The sequence below is a fragment of the Centruroides sculpturatus genome, unplaced genomic scaffold, assembly GCF_000671375.1.
Source record: "Centruroides sculpturatus isolate CEXI.00-Female unplaced genomic scaffold, Cexi_2.0 scaffold898, whole genome shotgun sequence".
Classification (NCBI taxonomy): domain Eukaryota; kingdom Metazoa; phylum Arthropoda; class Arachnida; order Scorpiones; family Buthidae; genus Centruroides; species Centruroides sculpturatus.
The window spans coordinates 310180-327791 of NW_019385136.1; the positions used below are offsets into that span (position 1 = coordinate 310180).

Genomic DNA, 17612 nt, shown 5'->3' on the forward strand with positions numbered 1-17612 from the left:
ACCTACCTGTATATTAGCTTTAGACATTTAATAAATTCTTTGTTTATTGTTAAACCTGTCAACCTGTCTATATATTGTCAGAAAGACACCTGTTGTCTTACTGACGCACTTCCCACTCGTTTTTTCCCTCCTAGCCACCTAAAACGACAACATGAGTGGTCTTTGCAGACTGTTGTCGAGTAAATGGTTCCTAGGGACAATCCCCTAGAACCCGCGTTTCTCATACTAGGGTTTCCAACTGTTTTTTAGTGAAACCCACAAGACAACCCTTAAAAATAAGCTATTTACAATTGGAAAAAACTAGATTTTTACATAAAACAATTTAAAGCCACATAATTCAAATTTTGTACTTTCTTGAAACTTTTGAAACAGAGTAAATATTAGTAATTATTATAACTTAAATTTGTAATCAGCATGCATGATATAATCTTAGATGATGATGATAATATTTTTATTTGCATTAAGGCAAGCCTTGTTACAGGGGGTTATTTTAACAATTTAATAATTTACATTTGTTATTTATCATACATCCATTATACATTATTTTTAAAGATAATTTTAGATAATCATGCATGTCACGTGACACAATGACATGCATTCAAATCACTTCTGTCTTTTTATTTTCCATCATAGGATTCATTATATGCTCTTGAAAAAAATAACTTTTTTACCTTTTTTTTACATTTAATATCAAATTCCCTGAGTTTTTCATAACTTTTCACTGATCTGATAAATTCCATAAGATTTCCTGGATATTCCCAGTTTCCAGGTCTGTCAGACATACTGTTATATCATTTAGCCTATGGTAAAACTGGTTACGTTATGTGTTGTTTCATTTAATATCATAGTTTCCAAGAACTTATCGACAACTTTAAGTGAGGTACTTGTGACAATACTTGATATACATTATTTTATAGTAAAATATATAATTTCAGATTGAATCAAAAAGTTTTAGTTAAAATCATGCAATATGAATAGCAATACAAGAAAAACAACTTGCTAAAAAGCTTAAATATTATTTATTTAAAGTGATATTAAACTAAAAATGAATTTAACATAATCTTTCATCAGAAATTTTTCCCCATTCCTAAATTTTCTTATTCAGAAACTGAGGTGTGTACAATAATGAAATAAAATACTTTCTTGATTATATTTTATATAATTATAAAATGATCTTACTTTCTGCCTGTTAAGAGTTTTGCTTTAACAATTACTTCAACTTCACCTACAATGATTCCAAATCGTTCAAAAAGTCTGAAAAATTTAAATTATATGTTATTTTTTTAAAAATAAATATTATAATTAAAAAATGCATTTGTAACATAACAACAATTTACATAATTATTTTATATGATTTTTTTAATATTTAAATCATTGTTTCTATAAATTAATTAATACATCAAATGCAGAAAACTTAATAACTGTATAAAAAACACAAACTAATTGGACTTCATGTATGACTTTTCTTCATATATTCTTGTATGAAGTTTGGTTGGTTTATTTGTGTTTTTATAAAAATTATTAAATTTTTATATTTTTATTTAAGAATTAATAACAAAGATAATACAACACATATAACAGCAAAAGATCATTTTTATTAAATAGTAATATTAATTTAAGATTTTATTTATTTTCTTCTAAAATGATAAAACTTTTTGAATATCATGTTAACTGAATGGAAAAATACATCATGACAAATTTCTAATTCACTTTGGAAAGTTCCAACAATAACAATATTTTTAAGCATATCTCTCAAATAAATTATAAAGTTCAATTTTATTAATAAAGCATAATAAATTTTTACAAATGAAAATAAAAATACATCATATTTAAATTTTGAATTAAAATACAATATATAAAATTTACAGTAGAATCTTGTTTTAACAGATTGCTTGGGGTGCCAAAATCATCCATTATACTGAAAATTCATTATATTGTGAATAAATTTCCCACTATTCCAGGAAAATATTCATTTTAAAAATTTTCCATTTTTAACCCCCTACATATAAGAAACACCCATACTTGAAATTATTCAATCTCTTGAGATTTCTATNAATAAACAAACATTTTATTCAGTACTATAATCATGAATAAATTTCCCACTATTCCAGGAAAATATTCATTTTAAAAATTTTCCATTTTTAACCCCCTACATATAAGAAACACCCATACTTGAAATTATTCAATCTCTTGAGATTTCTATCCTTTATCTATATATATAAAAATGAATGTATGTCTGTGTGTCTGTCCTTCATGCATTACCACACTGTTTATCCAATTGCCATGAAACTTTGGGAAGTTGTTTAATACACTCCTGTGAAGGTTTCTGGCATAGTACATTTATTCTACAATAGAAGGTGCACGTGTATACGAGCATTTTACTGTGTGTTTGATCGATTTCAAATTGTGAAGATCATTTCCCTCCTTCAAAAAATATCTCTATATATGCATTTGTTATTTATGATATTTGTAATAATTTTTGTTTAATCACTTTATTTCAACTTTTTTTTGCTAATTACGTATTCTCTCAAACTTTGTTAAAACCTTAACTGTATCCCGAACAACAACCGAAGTCGTAGGAGGAAATTCGCCTATTTTACCGATCTAGGGATCCCCCTTTTCCAAATTTTAATATCGACTCAAAATAATTTTAAAAAGACAAATTATAGTAAAACAGTTTATTATCCAACTATCAGAAATTTCACAACATGCCAAGGAAGAGAGGAAGGAGCAATTAAATAATCAAAATTATAAAGGATTTAAAAATATATATAAAAATGGGGAATATCGCACTTCTAACAATCTCTGCGAGTATGTGGGCTAAATTTAAAGAATCTGTGCTTCTTGCATGTACAACTGTATGTGGCCAGCTCATGCGTCGGAAAACCTTCACCAGACAGAAACACAAAAAATATCGCGTATCCACAAGCACTCCAATAAATAAATAGAATTGAAACGACACTTTGAAATGTTTTCCCAATGAAAATGAATAATAATAATAATATAATAATAATAAGTTTCAATAAAAATGATAAAATGTAAATTTAATTTTATCATAATGAATTTGCTTGAATTTCATTTCTTCTGAGATCGCAGCAATGTGAGATGGGTAAGCTAGTTTTATATAAAAACATATAATACAAGATTGTACATTATGCCATACATGTGTGTAACAAAGCTGATAGAAACTGTACACATTATAAGCCAAAAAGAGTCAAAGTGTACTTTACATCTTTGGATAATGGATATACTTATGATCGTCAGCACTTCATGATATGTTAAAAAACATGTCCATCTTGGTTTGTTTTGATGATGCTTTACTGCCCATTGAATACAACTGCTCAATATTAGCAATGTTATGGTACACCCTGTTCGTTTATGTTAAAGCTTATCAGGGAGGTCTTTGCAACTTGAAAAGATATGATGGCCTCGCTTGGGCCAGCATGAAAATGTTCAACAGGTGGCGTCTCTTCAATCTTATCAGCCTGCTGATTCTCTTCATACAATTCTTCAATTGTACACATCCCAGATGTAACAAGAGTAAAATTGAATTCTATAAATTCAACAAATTTCTGTATTTTCTGATAGCAAGTAAGGGATATTTCTGAGAACCATCTTCGTTAACCATTATTCTTGCCTTGCTATTTTCCTCCCTTAAAAGTTAGTTTTATTTGGCATTATGTCATAAAAAGACCTGTTTCATCACAAGTGAAGACGTTTCATGGGTCATATATCTCCAAAATTTTTGGGAGCTGATCTCATTTCCATATTTTGAAGGCTACTGTGTGTACACTCTTGCTTTTTCTGCTTATAGTATTGTATACTAAACCATGTCTCTCTTTGAATTTCACAAGCCACCCCCATTCAATGCAGTAAATTCTTTCTAAATTCCCATTTTTGTCACAATATCTCTCTGGAAAATAAAAGTGCCATCAATGCTAATACCTGCCGCTTGTGCTTGACAAATCCACTTGATTAAAATAGATTAAGAGTTCCTTGATTTTGCCACTCCTAATCTTGTTACACTTTGAGTCATCAGATATTTTGCTTTCTCATAAAATCTCTTTTTTTTAAAAAATCGTATTGACTGTGTGTAGGAAGATTAAATGGCTTAACAATATCAACTTGTTTTGTTTGAGGATTGCTTTCAACCTGCTGTATGATTTGGATTTACAAAGACTGCAATATGAGATTACAAAGCTGAACTTTTATGTCTGCAAGAAGAAAACACTAGACATGACAAAGATTACAGATCTAGCCTGCAGTACCATACACTCTTACTTTTTCTTTCAAGGTGATGACACAACATTTCTGAGCTTCTTTTGATGGCATTGTCAGTACAAAATTTTACTGTTATGCAAGCATGATTTCAAGGTGTGATATTCCCAAGCTGCCATATGTTTGTTTCAGACATGTGTATATGTGGAAGTGTCAAGCTGAAATTACTTTCAGCTTGACACTAATCAATGTGATACAGGAGAGTACTAATGAGTGGCTGCAATGTTAGCAGTGATGACTGTGATGATTATGTGCATAGTTTATATATATATATATATATATATATTTATTTTTAATTTAGTGTTCAGAAAAATTCAATTATTAATTAAATGCTGAAAAAAAATAAAATGTTTACTGAAGACAGAACTAGAAAAAAATCCATTATTCTGCAATCCATTAAAACAAGATTCTACTGTATATTGTTCTTTGTCTTATTTCATTAGTGTTTTGATTGAAAAGTTTTTTATTAATAAAAAGAATTCAATTTTAACTGTTCCAAACATTCATCCTTTCTATTCAATTATTATTTTAACAGCATTGTCAATCTCAGATAGGTCATACTCTTAGAAGACAATTCAAAATAATAAATTACTACTGATTCTTGTATATATATATTCATACCTAAATATACACATACTTCCTTAATTCTGAAATCTACCATTAGTTGGAAATCAAATTTTAAGATTTTTTGAGGAGGAAAAATTTTTAAATGATAAATTTTATTAAATTTTGTTAAATAACAGTAAATTTTAGAATAATAAGTAACAATTGGTTCAGGAACCAATCCATTGGTTCAGGTGGCAGTGCACACAAAGTATTTGTACTGGTGTTGATTTGCTCTGCTTCCTCGTGGTCTATACAATCTGCTTTGTTCAATTTGGCTTTTTTGATTTCTTTTGAATTTTTCTTTCCAATGACATATATTTTTTCTGGGAATAGTGCTGTCCTTTTCATATGAAAATAACCTGATAGGCATATTTTTTGAAAAGTTTTCTTGGCATCAGAAAGCTTTGCAGCAAGTATTTGATAGGTGGTATCAGTTTCAATGAACATCCAAATCCCAGTATACTGAAGGTTGAGAGAGACAAATATGCATTTTTGTCAATCTTTGTGTTAACTACAATTGACAGCAGACCCTCTGTAAACTCATCTTGCTTTATGCTTAAATCATTCAAACTGAAGACAAGATTAGAATATCATCTTTGATACACCCACTTCTCCAAAAGATCCATTTCTGTATGAGTACAGATGACCAAGGTATTTGTGTATGGCACCAATCTGGCCAGAAGAACAATCTAGCTTTTATTGGTCTATTGCTCACCAAACAAGAATAATGCCATTTCACAAGACAACAGATCATCTTTCACACATTATGGAAACAGTGACAGTCCAACATATTGACAAGGCTATTTAGTTTTGTTAATTTTCCCTAAAGGCATACAAAATCCCATTTTCCAACATGATAATGCTTGTATGCACAGCATTAGCATTATTCTAAACAGTCTACAATATGTCAAGCTGCCTCCATCACTAGCAAGATTGCCAAATTATCCCCAATAAAGAATTTTTAGGATATACTGTACAGTAATTGAAAATGAGTTCAGCACTCTACTGTAGACTGCCTAGAATCAAATTATACCTAGTCTATAATTTCTCTGGACGTCATTCATAGACTGTATGAATGACGTCCAGACATTATGCCATATCATGTGCAAATTGTATTATCAACAGTACAATCCTTACTGAAATTGATTTGTTCTGATTTTTAACCTCTTCTGTTGATTGTAATAGGCTAAAAAGGAAATGAAATTATATCTACAAGTATGTCTGTCTTTTTTTCTGATTACTGCCTCAATACATTCACATTTTGAATGGGTCACTATCAATGTAAAGCAATGTATAGACCAGGGATGGCCAACATGTAGACCACAGTCGACCGCAAAGGTTTTGAAAGTAGCCCGCAAAGCTAAGTTGAACAATTTGCTTTCACTTAAATTAATGTTTAAAAATCTTAATTCAATAATTTATTCTTACAATAATAGACTGTCTGTGCAATGTACCCATACTGTTTGTATTTATCCCGATGAACAATGCAAATGAATGTTAATGTATGCGCATATAAAAATCCTAAAATTGTTTGCCCATATTCATAGTCGCCCACAGACTATATTTTACCAAAAAAGTAGCCCCTAAGGGATAAAAGTTTGGCCACACCTGGTATATACAATATACAATATACAATCTTAAAATTTGAGTAATGTGAATAATAATGTCACATCTTAAACATAAAATAAGCACTTAAATAAAACACTTATTACCAAAAACTCAAACACTTTAAGTCCATTAGAATTGATGTGACTGTTAAGCAATATAAGCAAAAGTCATTATAGGCAAAAATTAGTGCATAATGCATTGCATGGTTTGCATTCAATGACCAACTGCTGTTCTGGACTGTAAATGTAAGATGTTATTGATTCTAAGAATCAACATTACTAATGTAGACAAGCAAACATGGGTAAAAAAGCATCTCTTAGAATCAAGGAAATATGGTACAAATATGTAATTAAAGTTTACATAAACAGCAATGGTTTCTTGTATTAATTATGCCAAAAAATAAAATTTTGTAAAATACTATACAGTCGACCCCCCTATAAGATATAGATACGTTCCAATTTATTAGGAATCCGATTTCTTACAAGTCGTTCCAATCACAGCCCGACACGTGTCAAGTTTACGGACTACGGCTGATTGAAAGGTTTTCTTCCATAAAATTAATCGATTCTACACTAATCCGACTCAACATTTCCAAAATACGTATATTTTTTCATAGTTTTATAGGAATCGTAATTATAGGGACTGTAATTATAGGGGGGGGGTCGACTGTATACTTAAAAATATATATTTTTTAAAAATCATTTTATATTTATGTAAACTATATAAAAAGAATTTCATTCAATTAAAAACAAATAATCTTAAAATATGAATTAATAATGTTTAAATGATCCATTAAAACTGGCTATAACATATTGTTTAAATTCAATGTAACAAATAATATATGAAAACAGTTATTAAAAAATATGTTTTTGAATTAAATGAATTTAAAAAATATACCTATCAACAATGCTTTCAGATTCCTTGCGCCATTGACTCTGATCAGATTCTGTTAAATTTTCTTCATTTACACTAGATTTTTTTGATTTATTTTCAAATATATAAAATCTGTTAAATAAAAATTTATAATTTATTATTACAATAAATTCTACTATATTAAAATATAAATAACTAGAAGATAAGCCTGGTGTTGCTCAGGCAAAAACTAACAGCAGCAAAGATTAAGATTATTTCATACTTCAAACTCTTCTGTTACATTATATTATAGTATTTGATTTATATTTACAAAGGGTATCCTTATGTAAGAGTTTATCATACCCAGTGCCCAATCTAACACATTTATTTATTTTTGTACTGTACAAAATTCTTTAAATTGTGTACAGTACAAAAATAAAGAATTTTTAAAATGTGTTAGATTAGTCACTTGGTGTGATAAACCCTTATGTAAGATAATCTTTGTAGTTATATAAATCAAATACTATAATATAACAAACATTAAAACAAAAATCATAAAGTTTGGTTATTTTAGCTTACCATTGTCACATTTATCGTGATACTCAGACGGTACAAAATAGCATAATTTCATTGGTCAAGTAGACACCAATTGAAAATATATCTTAAAAAATTTAAGGTATCAAATTTTTCCTAACGTTAACTCTAAGAAACTGTTCCATTCACAGCCAAATATCAAATGGTGATCTGCCAACCAATCAAATTTTGCAACAAAACAGAACAATATTTATCCTCAGCACCCTTGAAAACCACTTAAAATATATTTTGTGCCCACCAGTAACCTCATATTATGTAATTTTCCCATTTGAATGCCACCATACCACTGGTCCAATAAAGAAGGGACTATTGCAGAAGGGAGTAGAAGTTAATTTGAACCAAAAGTAGACACTGACTTCATCCCAGAAGAGAGGATGGTCAACGATAAATAATTAATACTGGTCTACTATTAATATTTGAAAAGTGATCTGTGTTGGATAGGTTGTGATGACCCCATGTGTTCAAAGCTGCTAATCTTAACAGTCCAAAAGACTACATATAAAACTTGTTTAAATACAAAAATCTTGTAAAAATGCCAGAATAATTGCTTTTATGTGATGACAAAGAGTTTAAATGTTGACAATAGATTATATAAACCAAGGGTGGGCAACCTTTTTTATAACATGGGCCAGAATAAATTTTACGTTTTTTCCGCGGGCCATAGTAGTTAATTGACACCTTGTGACCTGTAAATTTTTAGTCTGCAAATATGAAATAAATAAATAAATAAATAAAAATAAATTAATTACTACAGTCGACCCCCCTATAACACTGTTGATTATTCCGTTTTATATGAATTCCATGTTGTATGAGTCACTTAGATTTTACAAATGCGTGTGCCGGGCTGTGAACGGCTCACCTATTTGTAAAATCTAAGTGACTTTAAACACAATAAAAACAGCACTATGTAGTTGGATACGACAGACATTACATTTTCTAATTGCATAGCTTTTGCACATAGATTTTCTTGATGGATGATGCGATGAGATATAATTTAGAAAAATTCTGTTCTCCCATTTTTTGTTTGAATAAAGAAATGACTCCCTTATTTTTTCCTGTCATTGCTGCCGCAACACTTCAGAAAATAATATTCAATTTAAACTAGACGAATTACATCGAAAAATATTTATTTATAATTTCTTCTAAACATCTCGCGGGCCGGATAGAAACTCTTCGCGGGCCGTAACTGGCCCGCGGGCCGGGGGTTGCCCACCGTTGATATAAACTACTTGGAATGGAAGTATGTTCTCATAAACATTACATTTATAAAAAAATTATGTGCTGCAACTTGAAAAAATTGTAGATCAATAAATTCTGACTGTTGTCTCATCTGTCTGTCCTTCCTTAATCTTGAGAACAGAATTAGATAGATGAAAGTTAAGACCAGATGTGGAAAGCTTGGGGGCAAAAGGGTCAGGCTATATATATACAAACTTCTGATTTAGAATGGAAGTCACGTTACTTTGATTCAAAATTTTCCTCTGGATAGAGTTAGATAGATCACCGACATGACACTATTGCTAACATGAAAAGTATGTTGTACAGGGGCAAGACACTACTAAAAGAATTGAGAATATTATGACAGAAAGTTGCAGCCCAGCAATGTGACAATGCCATAATAAATAATTGCTTGTTAGAATTAGTTTGGTTTTTTGGTTACAGCAATGCAACATGTGAGCAATCTACCAAAGGGATGCATCCTGGGAAGACTTTTATGTCCTATTTAGGTGTTACTAATGTAAAGAATACCCAGAAAACTCCATATGCCCAACCCACTGGCCATGCCCAAACCCATGACTAACTACCACAGTTCAGTGGTTTTATGCACTTGGCTACTGGAGGGTGCTTATTAAAATTAAGAAAGTACTGTTCAGAAATAAAAAAAACCAAGTCGTTAGATGTGGAAAATTAAATACTTATATACCTACTATAGACTTTTCACAGAATAACACTTTCAATTCTATGCAGGCAAGTGCCTATGTGCTACCAGTCTCAGTAATGATATAGCAAGTCTGCATTATACCATTGTTGCAGTAATTAAGTGAATGTAATATATGCTTTTTAAAATTATATCTTTTTCTTTAATAAAAGTTATATTTAGTTTATTATTTTGTTAAAATTTTTTTCAATAAATGGCAATACATGTAAATCAGCAAATCAAATGTAGATAGAAAGTAATTGATTTACAAAAATTCAATAGAAATTTTGAGGTGGGATGTATGACATTATTTGAGTTAGAAGTATGTACCTAACTGCCGAGTTTCATAGCAATTGGTCAAAATCCTAGGAGTGTATAAGGAAGGAACAAACATACATCCTCATTAATTAATAAACAAACATTTTATTCAGTACTATAATCATAATCACATGCAAATTATAATATATTTAAAGTAAAATTAAAAAAACAATGTAAACTGACTAATAAATTAAAATTTAGAATTTACTAAAATCTTTTATACATCATCTGAAAATAATTTCTTATGGCTATTGAAGATGAATTAAAAACTGATTATTAAAACTATTAATTATTGAAACAAAGTATTAAATTATCCAATTCTTGATGCTGTAGTAATAAATCAAAGACTAGTAATCATTTTGGTTACCTGAATTAGATGTTATATATATATATATATATATATATATAGCTAATAAAATATTTTATAAATTTAACAATTTTACTAACCTTTGATTTATATTCGAAACATCAACTACTAATGCCTCAACAAGATGAGGCCATCGTACAAATATACTTTTTCCAATTAATTCTTGTGCAAGTTCTTCCAAATCCTAATAAATTTTAAAACAAAATTAAATATCCTTTCAGATAAAGATATTTCCTAAAGAATAAAAGTATATAAATAAACTTAAACATTATTCATTATAATAAATTTCAATGATATTCTTAAGTTGCTATACTGATAACTTTATTATACAGAATGGAATATTTATATATTCATTTACATTTTCATTTAGTAAGAAATTCTTTTTTCTAACATGACTGAAATAAGTTTTCAAACATTTTATGAAATTTAAAAACAAGGAAAATAAATTTCCTGTAAATTATTGATTCTTCATAAGACTAAAGATTAATTTATTAAATTATAGATTTAATGTCAAATTTTCTTCTTACACGAAACAAACTATAAAATAATTTAATATTTACCTTTTTATTTTTTTTCTTTATGGTAATTATCATGTTTTCACCAGAAGAAACTGCATGAAAAACTTTTATTCTCTCATTCTTCAATTCAGCCTAATAAGCATATTTCATTTTAAAATTTGTTAAAATTATCAAACCAGAAAAAGTTTGTTTGCAAATAATTTCTATACTAATTTAATATTATACATTCAATTACAAATTGGAATGTATAATATTAAATAATGTAAATATAAATTATATTTACATGATAATGTAAATATAATTTATATTTACATTATTTGTTATAAAAGTTTGATTTTAATCTATCAATAACTTTTTTGTGCATGTAAACTAAATATATAATATATGGGCAATAAATATATATGTAATGATATTGATTAATTTTCATCTTTTCAATTGTAAAGTCTTACATTAATTCTGTATAACTATATAAAAAGAATTTCATTCAATTAAAAAAATACTTAATTATTACTTACAGTATGCTTAATATGTTTAAAGGTGGGAAACCCAAGAGTATACACATCTTTGTTTGTATTTGCCAATAAACCTTTCTTAATTTTTTCAACCGGTAACCTAAAATGATTTCCATCTATTTCCACACAACTACAAAAATAAAATAAATAAATTTATATTGTTAACAACATTCTAAATTTAGTTGTATTGTCCATTCCTGCACAAAATTCCTATAGAACTGAAAAGGTTTAATACTTTCATAATATTGTATAATTACAGGGTATCTTTACATAGTATATAATTGTATGTAATTACAAAAATTTATTAAGAACAGAAAAGCAAACTTAGACTATTTCAAAAACAAAATAAAAACTTTTATTATACAAAAGTTTTGGATGTCAATAATATCAAATAAATAAATTTTTTTATTTAACTAATTTTTATACTAGGATTAAGTTAAAAGATTATCAATATATTTGATTTTAATCACAAGTTAACAATGTTTGTTTATTTTCAATTAAAAGTTCATTTAGTGCTAATAAAATATTTTAATTTTTTCATAATTTTACATTTAATTTATCCATTGTTCATTTTGAAATGAATTAATAAAATTCAGCATTTTTTTATTTAAAATCACTACAACCAAATAATATACTGTATTTGGAGATGATAGAGAAATCACAATATTTCATTATAACACTATGAATACATTTATTTCAAAGGAAATATAAATATTTTATTTAAATAATAAATATTAATAAATGTATATATTAATAAACAAAAATTTGACTTAAGAATAAAAATAATATAAAATCTAAAACTTTCTTACCGAGAATGATTAACAACATCTGAAAACATATCAGGCTGAGGTGATTTATAGAGACCTTGACTCCGTTTCGAATAAGTATACAACAGATGTGGTCCATGCTTATTTCTATTCTTTTCTTCTTTACTTAATAACTTATCAGCTTTTTCAGTATTTTCTAATAATAATTTCTAAGAAAAGGAAAAAGTTATAGTTTCTGAATAAAATATTCAAATATTAATATTACATTTACCTCATTAATAAAAGGAATTAACACTACAGCCTCCCAATCTTGACTTTTTCCATTTAAATCAGTTTTAAAGTTTTCTGGGTAAAAACTTTTCAAGGGAGAATCAGAATCAGTCATTAATTCCTAAATATAAAAAAATGAAATTAATTAATAATAATCTCTTCTAATACCTTTCTTATAATTTTCATAATAATACAATTTGGTCATAAAAACTATATTTCAAAGATTCAAAGATTTTCAAATATATTTATAATTTAGGAGTGCAACTTTTAATTATATTTTCTTAAAGAATTTATACAACATGATACTGAATTATAAACTTTTTCAGTTTTAATAAATATTAAAAAAACTGTTAATCAGATTTTAAATCTTAATTACCAAACATTACAAAATTTCATGTAGAGAATATTTTGCTATTTAAAACAGAAAATTAATATTAGGATAGGTTAAAATTATGTAGAAACTTTTATATGGTTTATGGTTTAATATGGTTTTTATGGTACTTTGTTATTTCAAATAACAAAAGACTGTTTAATTATCATATAAAATCTAGTGATTACAAAATAAGTGTAAAATTTAAATCATTCTTTTGTGCTTTTAATTGCATACTTCAAAAACATGTGCATTTATTGACTATTAATAATTATCTTTAATCTTAAAACAATTGAGACATAGTAGTGACAGCTTAATATATAACTATATTAATACTATCTTAATTTTATAAAAACTAATAGTCAGATGATGATAATAATAATAACAAACTCTACTAAAATTATTAATCCAGTACTATCAAACTGATTTTATTTTAACTGAGAATCTACATAGATTCTCAGTTAAAATAAAATCAGTTTGATAATAAAACTGGATTTTACCACAAAATAAATCTGATATCATATCTCTATATTACAAATATAAATGAAAATATTTCAAAGAATATGTTGTATAATAATGACATTTATTATTATTGTTAGATTATGCTAATTCTATATTTTTACAGTTCTTTTTTTCCCTACTAATATTTACTAATATTCAAAATTTGGAAATTTTGGAAAATTGTTTTTGCTTCATCAATTTCATTGCCATTTGTCATCTATTATAATGTTAATATAATATTTTCTTTAGTCTAGAACTTTAATTTTTGCTTATGCATTTATTTATTTTATTATTTTCATTATTTGGTTCATAATTGTATTTCATTCATGTTTTCTTCTTTCTGAAATTTTGTATAAAGTGAAGGAAAACAAATTTCATTAAATTAAAAAAAAATCTAAATTTAAAATACTTATCTTATAGATCAGTGGTTCCCAAACATGAGGTCCCAGCCCCAAATGGGAATGTCAATTTTTTATGGGGTCACATAAATTCAAATTTTTTTTTTATCATCATTGACTTTCTGCCAAGAATATTAAAAAAAAATTGAAAAGATTCCTAATAAAAGAATTCAAATCTAAAGCAACAAATTTTGTTTCAAGTGACAATATCAGTACCGACTAACAATGCCTGATTAATTGACTACTAACATTCTTCTCCCATTAAGTTTTATTGTTTCATAACTTCCACAACAGTTTTCTTGTTCATGGAAAACCATCTGTATATACAGTCAGACTTCCGTATTACAAACTTCTATATAGCAAATTTCTCTGTATAATGAATTTTTGTATTGTACACTGCTCTTTCAGCCAAAAATATGTGTAAAATTGCTTCTAAATAACAAAGTTAAATTTGTATATAACAATATTTTTAATTTGTAAGGACCATCGATTATTTAAGGTTGGTTATTCCCTTTGAGTTAAGTTCAAATTTAGGTTCAATTTCAGGTATCAATATGAAAGCCCTTTGTAAAATTACATGGGGTTTTAAGTTCCCCTGTGGCTACTGGTTGTAAAGAAAAGAGAGAGAGATTAGGTCCAAATGCCATCATTGACAGATAAATTATTTAAAATTAATGAATGGTGAAAATGTTAGAAAGGTGATAATTTTGACAACTGAACAACTGCTGCTGCTTGAGGTTAGTGAGATTTTATTTTATTTAATAAGTTGTCCAATTGGAATATGAAGAACTGTTAATACAGGGCTGTCCATAAATGACACCCACACTGGGAGAGAGGACGATTATAAGAAGTTAGATTTACAAGAATTAAGATTTAGAATTAAGAATTAATACAAGAATTAAGAACAAGTTTTATAAGAAGTTAGATAAAGAGTCTGACAAGGGGAAAGGGAGAAGTTAAACTTCAATGGACATCTGTTTTATTTCATTAAACTTTACACAGTTTATACATTTTATTATTCATAAAGTAATAAGGTTTTGAAGGGGCTGAGTTTTTGTTAGATGTCTGAAGAGGGGAGGTGGTTATGGAAACTTGGACAAACTGAGACAATGAGAAGGGAAAGTAAAAATTTCAGGAAAAATTTGAATGTAATTTATGGACAGTCCTACAGTGTTTAAGCATTATTAAAAAAAATTAATGTGTTTCAGAAAGTTGATAAAGGCTAAAAAAAAAAAAAATGTTTATTATAGCAAAGTTTGGAATTCCTGTGAGTAGTTTATCAACCATAATAACAAATCATAAATCAATTTTGAAATTAGCTGATGATGAGAGATCTACAGGAAAACATGCTAGAACCTGCATTTATGCTTTTATGATAAAGCAGTTTTAATGCTCTTAATAAGTGTGAAGCATATTATGAAGAGAGAACATTTTTTAATTGTTCTGTGCAACAAAAATTTACAATTTTTTAATGAAAACGTAGTTAAACTAAGTTGTACATATTTTAACACAAAAATGTAAACTTGTTTAAAATTAAAACTATGTTTATATGTTATTACTGTATGTTACAATTATATAAATTTAAATTACATAAAATAATGAAAAAATTATGTTAAAACAATTCTTTATTTATCGAAAAATGTAATTTCTGTATAATGAAATTTCCCTATAGCAAATTTTTTTTCAGGATTTAGCAACTTCATTATATAGAAGTTTGACTGTAAATCAACTCATTTGAATAAATTGTATTATTATCTCTCTTTTGTAAATTCTTTCACTATCAGAATACAGTTTTCTCTTCAAAGAAAAAGACATTTGTCTGGTAAGAATAGAAAGATTTACTCTACAATTTTTCTAATATCCACACAACTGATCAACTGGAAAGTATCACAGAATTTTATTTAATTATTATTAAAATATAATATTAACATTAAAAAAATTGCCAGGACGAATTCAGATTTACAAAAAATATATTTCTTAGTAGACTATAAGTCAAATTTACAATGTTCATATTTCACACACCAATTGGCACCCAACTTTTATTTAACGCCAATTACGTTAAATAAAAATAAAGTTCAAACAGACCAATATACTGATCAGGTTTGTCGAGAAGACACCTTGCAACGTATCGATAAGTTGTTGGCTAGTAGTAATCTTTTGGCGGTTGAAGAACAAACAGCGAGGCAAATCCAGACTTGCCTTAACCACTGAAGTACACCTGAAGTTCCTAACTGAACTTAGATGAAACTGATGTATATCCTTACGAACTTACGAAGTTAACATTTAGAACTTAACTTCCAACATGAAGTCTTGAGCTGAACTGAACTTAGATCTCCTGAACTGAACTTCTGAAGTCATGGACTGAAGTGAACTTAAAACTCCTGCTTCGACATCAATCCAATTGATCAATAGCAATTGAAAATGGGTTGGTCAACCAATCGGTGCTTATCAAGCTGTAGCACTATGCAAATAATGTGTGGCATGATTCCCAGCCAACCAATCAGTGATACCAGTTGGAATGCTACACAAATATTCCTATTCCAGTTCAATCAGTTATCACCAAGCCATAACCTTATGCAAATCATGCTGTATGGAGTGATTACCTTCTGGCCAACCAGGCAGCCATGCATTCAAAAAGCCAATGCCACTTTCAACAATCTGTCAGTGAATGTTATTAGTTCAAAAAAAAAAAAAAAAAAAAGTGTCTTTACATGATCCAACCATGACAATATATGTTCTGGCAATTTTTTAAAAATGTATTTATTAATTTTATCATTGTGTCACTGCTAGAGGACTATTTTAACTTTTTTTACACTGGTTGGTGGACAAGTAGCTTACAATAAAGGTCGATTCTGCCATGGAATCGTTATTACACCAACAGCGTGTGAAAGGACCAAATGAAATAGACTCATCCAGTATGTATAGTCTACCAAGATATATATATTTTTTGTGAAACAGATATATTTAAAAAAATTGCCAGGACGAATTCAGATTTACAAAAAATATATTTCTTAGTAGACTATAAGTCAAATTTACAATGTTCATATTTCACACACCAATTGGCACCCAACTTTTATTTAACGCCAATTACGTTAAATAAAAATAAAGTTCAAACAGACCAATATACTGATCAGGTTTGTCGAGAAGACACCTTGCAACGTATCGATAAGTTGTTGGCTAGTAGTAATCTTTTGGCGGTTGAAGAACAAACAGCGAGGCAAATCCAGACTTGCCTTAACCACTGAAGTACACCTGAAGTTCCTAACTGAACTTAGATGAAACTGATGTATATCCTTACGAACTTACGAAGTTAACATTTAGAACTTAACTTCCAACATGAAGTCTTGAGCTGAACTGAACTTAGATCTCCTGAACTGAACTTCTGAAGTCATGGACTGAAGTGAACTTAAAACTCCTGCTTCGACATCAATCCAATTGATCAATAGCAATTGAAAATGGGTTGGTCAACCAATCGGTGCTTATCAAGCTGTAGCACTATGCAAATAATGTGTGGCATGATTCCCAGCCAACCAATCAGTGATACCAGTTGGAATGCTACACAAATATTCCTATTCCAGTTCAATCAGTTATCACCAAGCCATAACCTTATGCAAATCATGCTGTATGGAGTGATTACCTTCTGGCCAACCAGGCAGCCATGCATTCAAAAAGCCAATGCCACTTTCAACAATCTGTCAGTGAATGTTATTAGTTCAAAAAAAAAAAAAAAAAAAA

At 28.2% G+C, this 17612-nt stretch overlaps 1 protein-coding gene across 1 annotated transcript; it reads right to left on the reverse strand.

Moving 5' to 3' along the window:
• Positions 1 to 591: 591 nt before the first annotated feature.
• LOC111635285 (5'-3' exoribonuclease 1-like) lies at positions 592 to 12750 on the reverse strand. Its single transcript, XM_023380207.1, has 7 exons — positions 12610 to 12750; positions 12381 to 12547; positions 11575 to 11701; positions 11102 to 11191; positions 10622 to 10725; positions 7390 to 7497; positions 592 to 1254 (listed from the first exon to the last, which is right to left on the reverse strand). The coding sequence occupies exons 1-7, from the start codon at positions 12721 to 12723 to the stop codon at positions 1176 to 1178; spliced, it is 789 nt and encodes a 262-aa protein (XP_023235975.1). The 5' UTR covers positions 12724 to 12750; the 3' UTR covers positions 592 to 1175.
• Positions 12751 to 17612: the final 4862 nt, after the last annotated feature.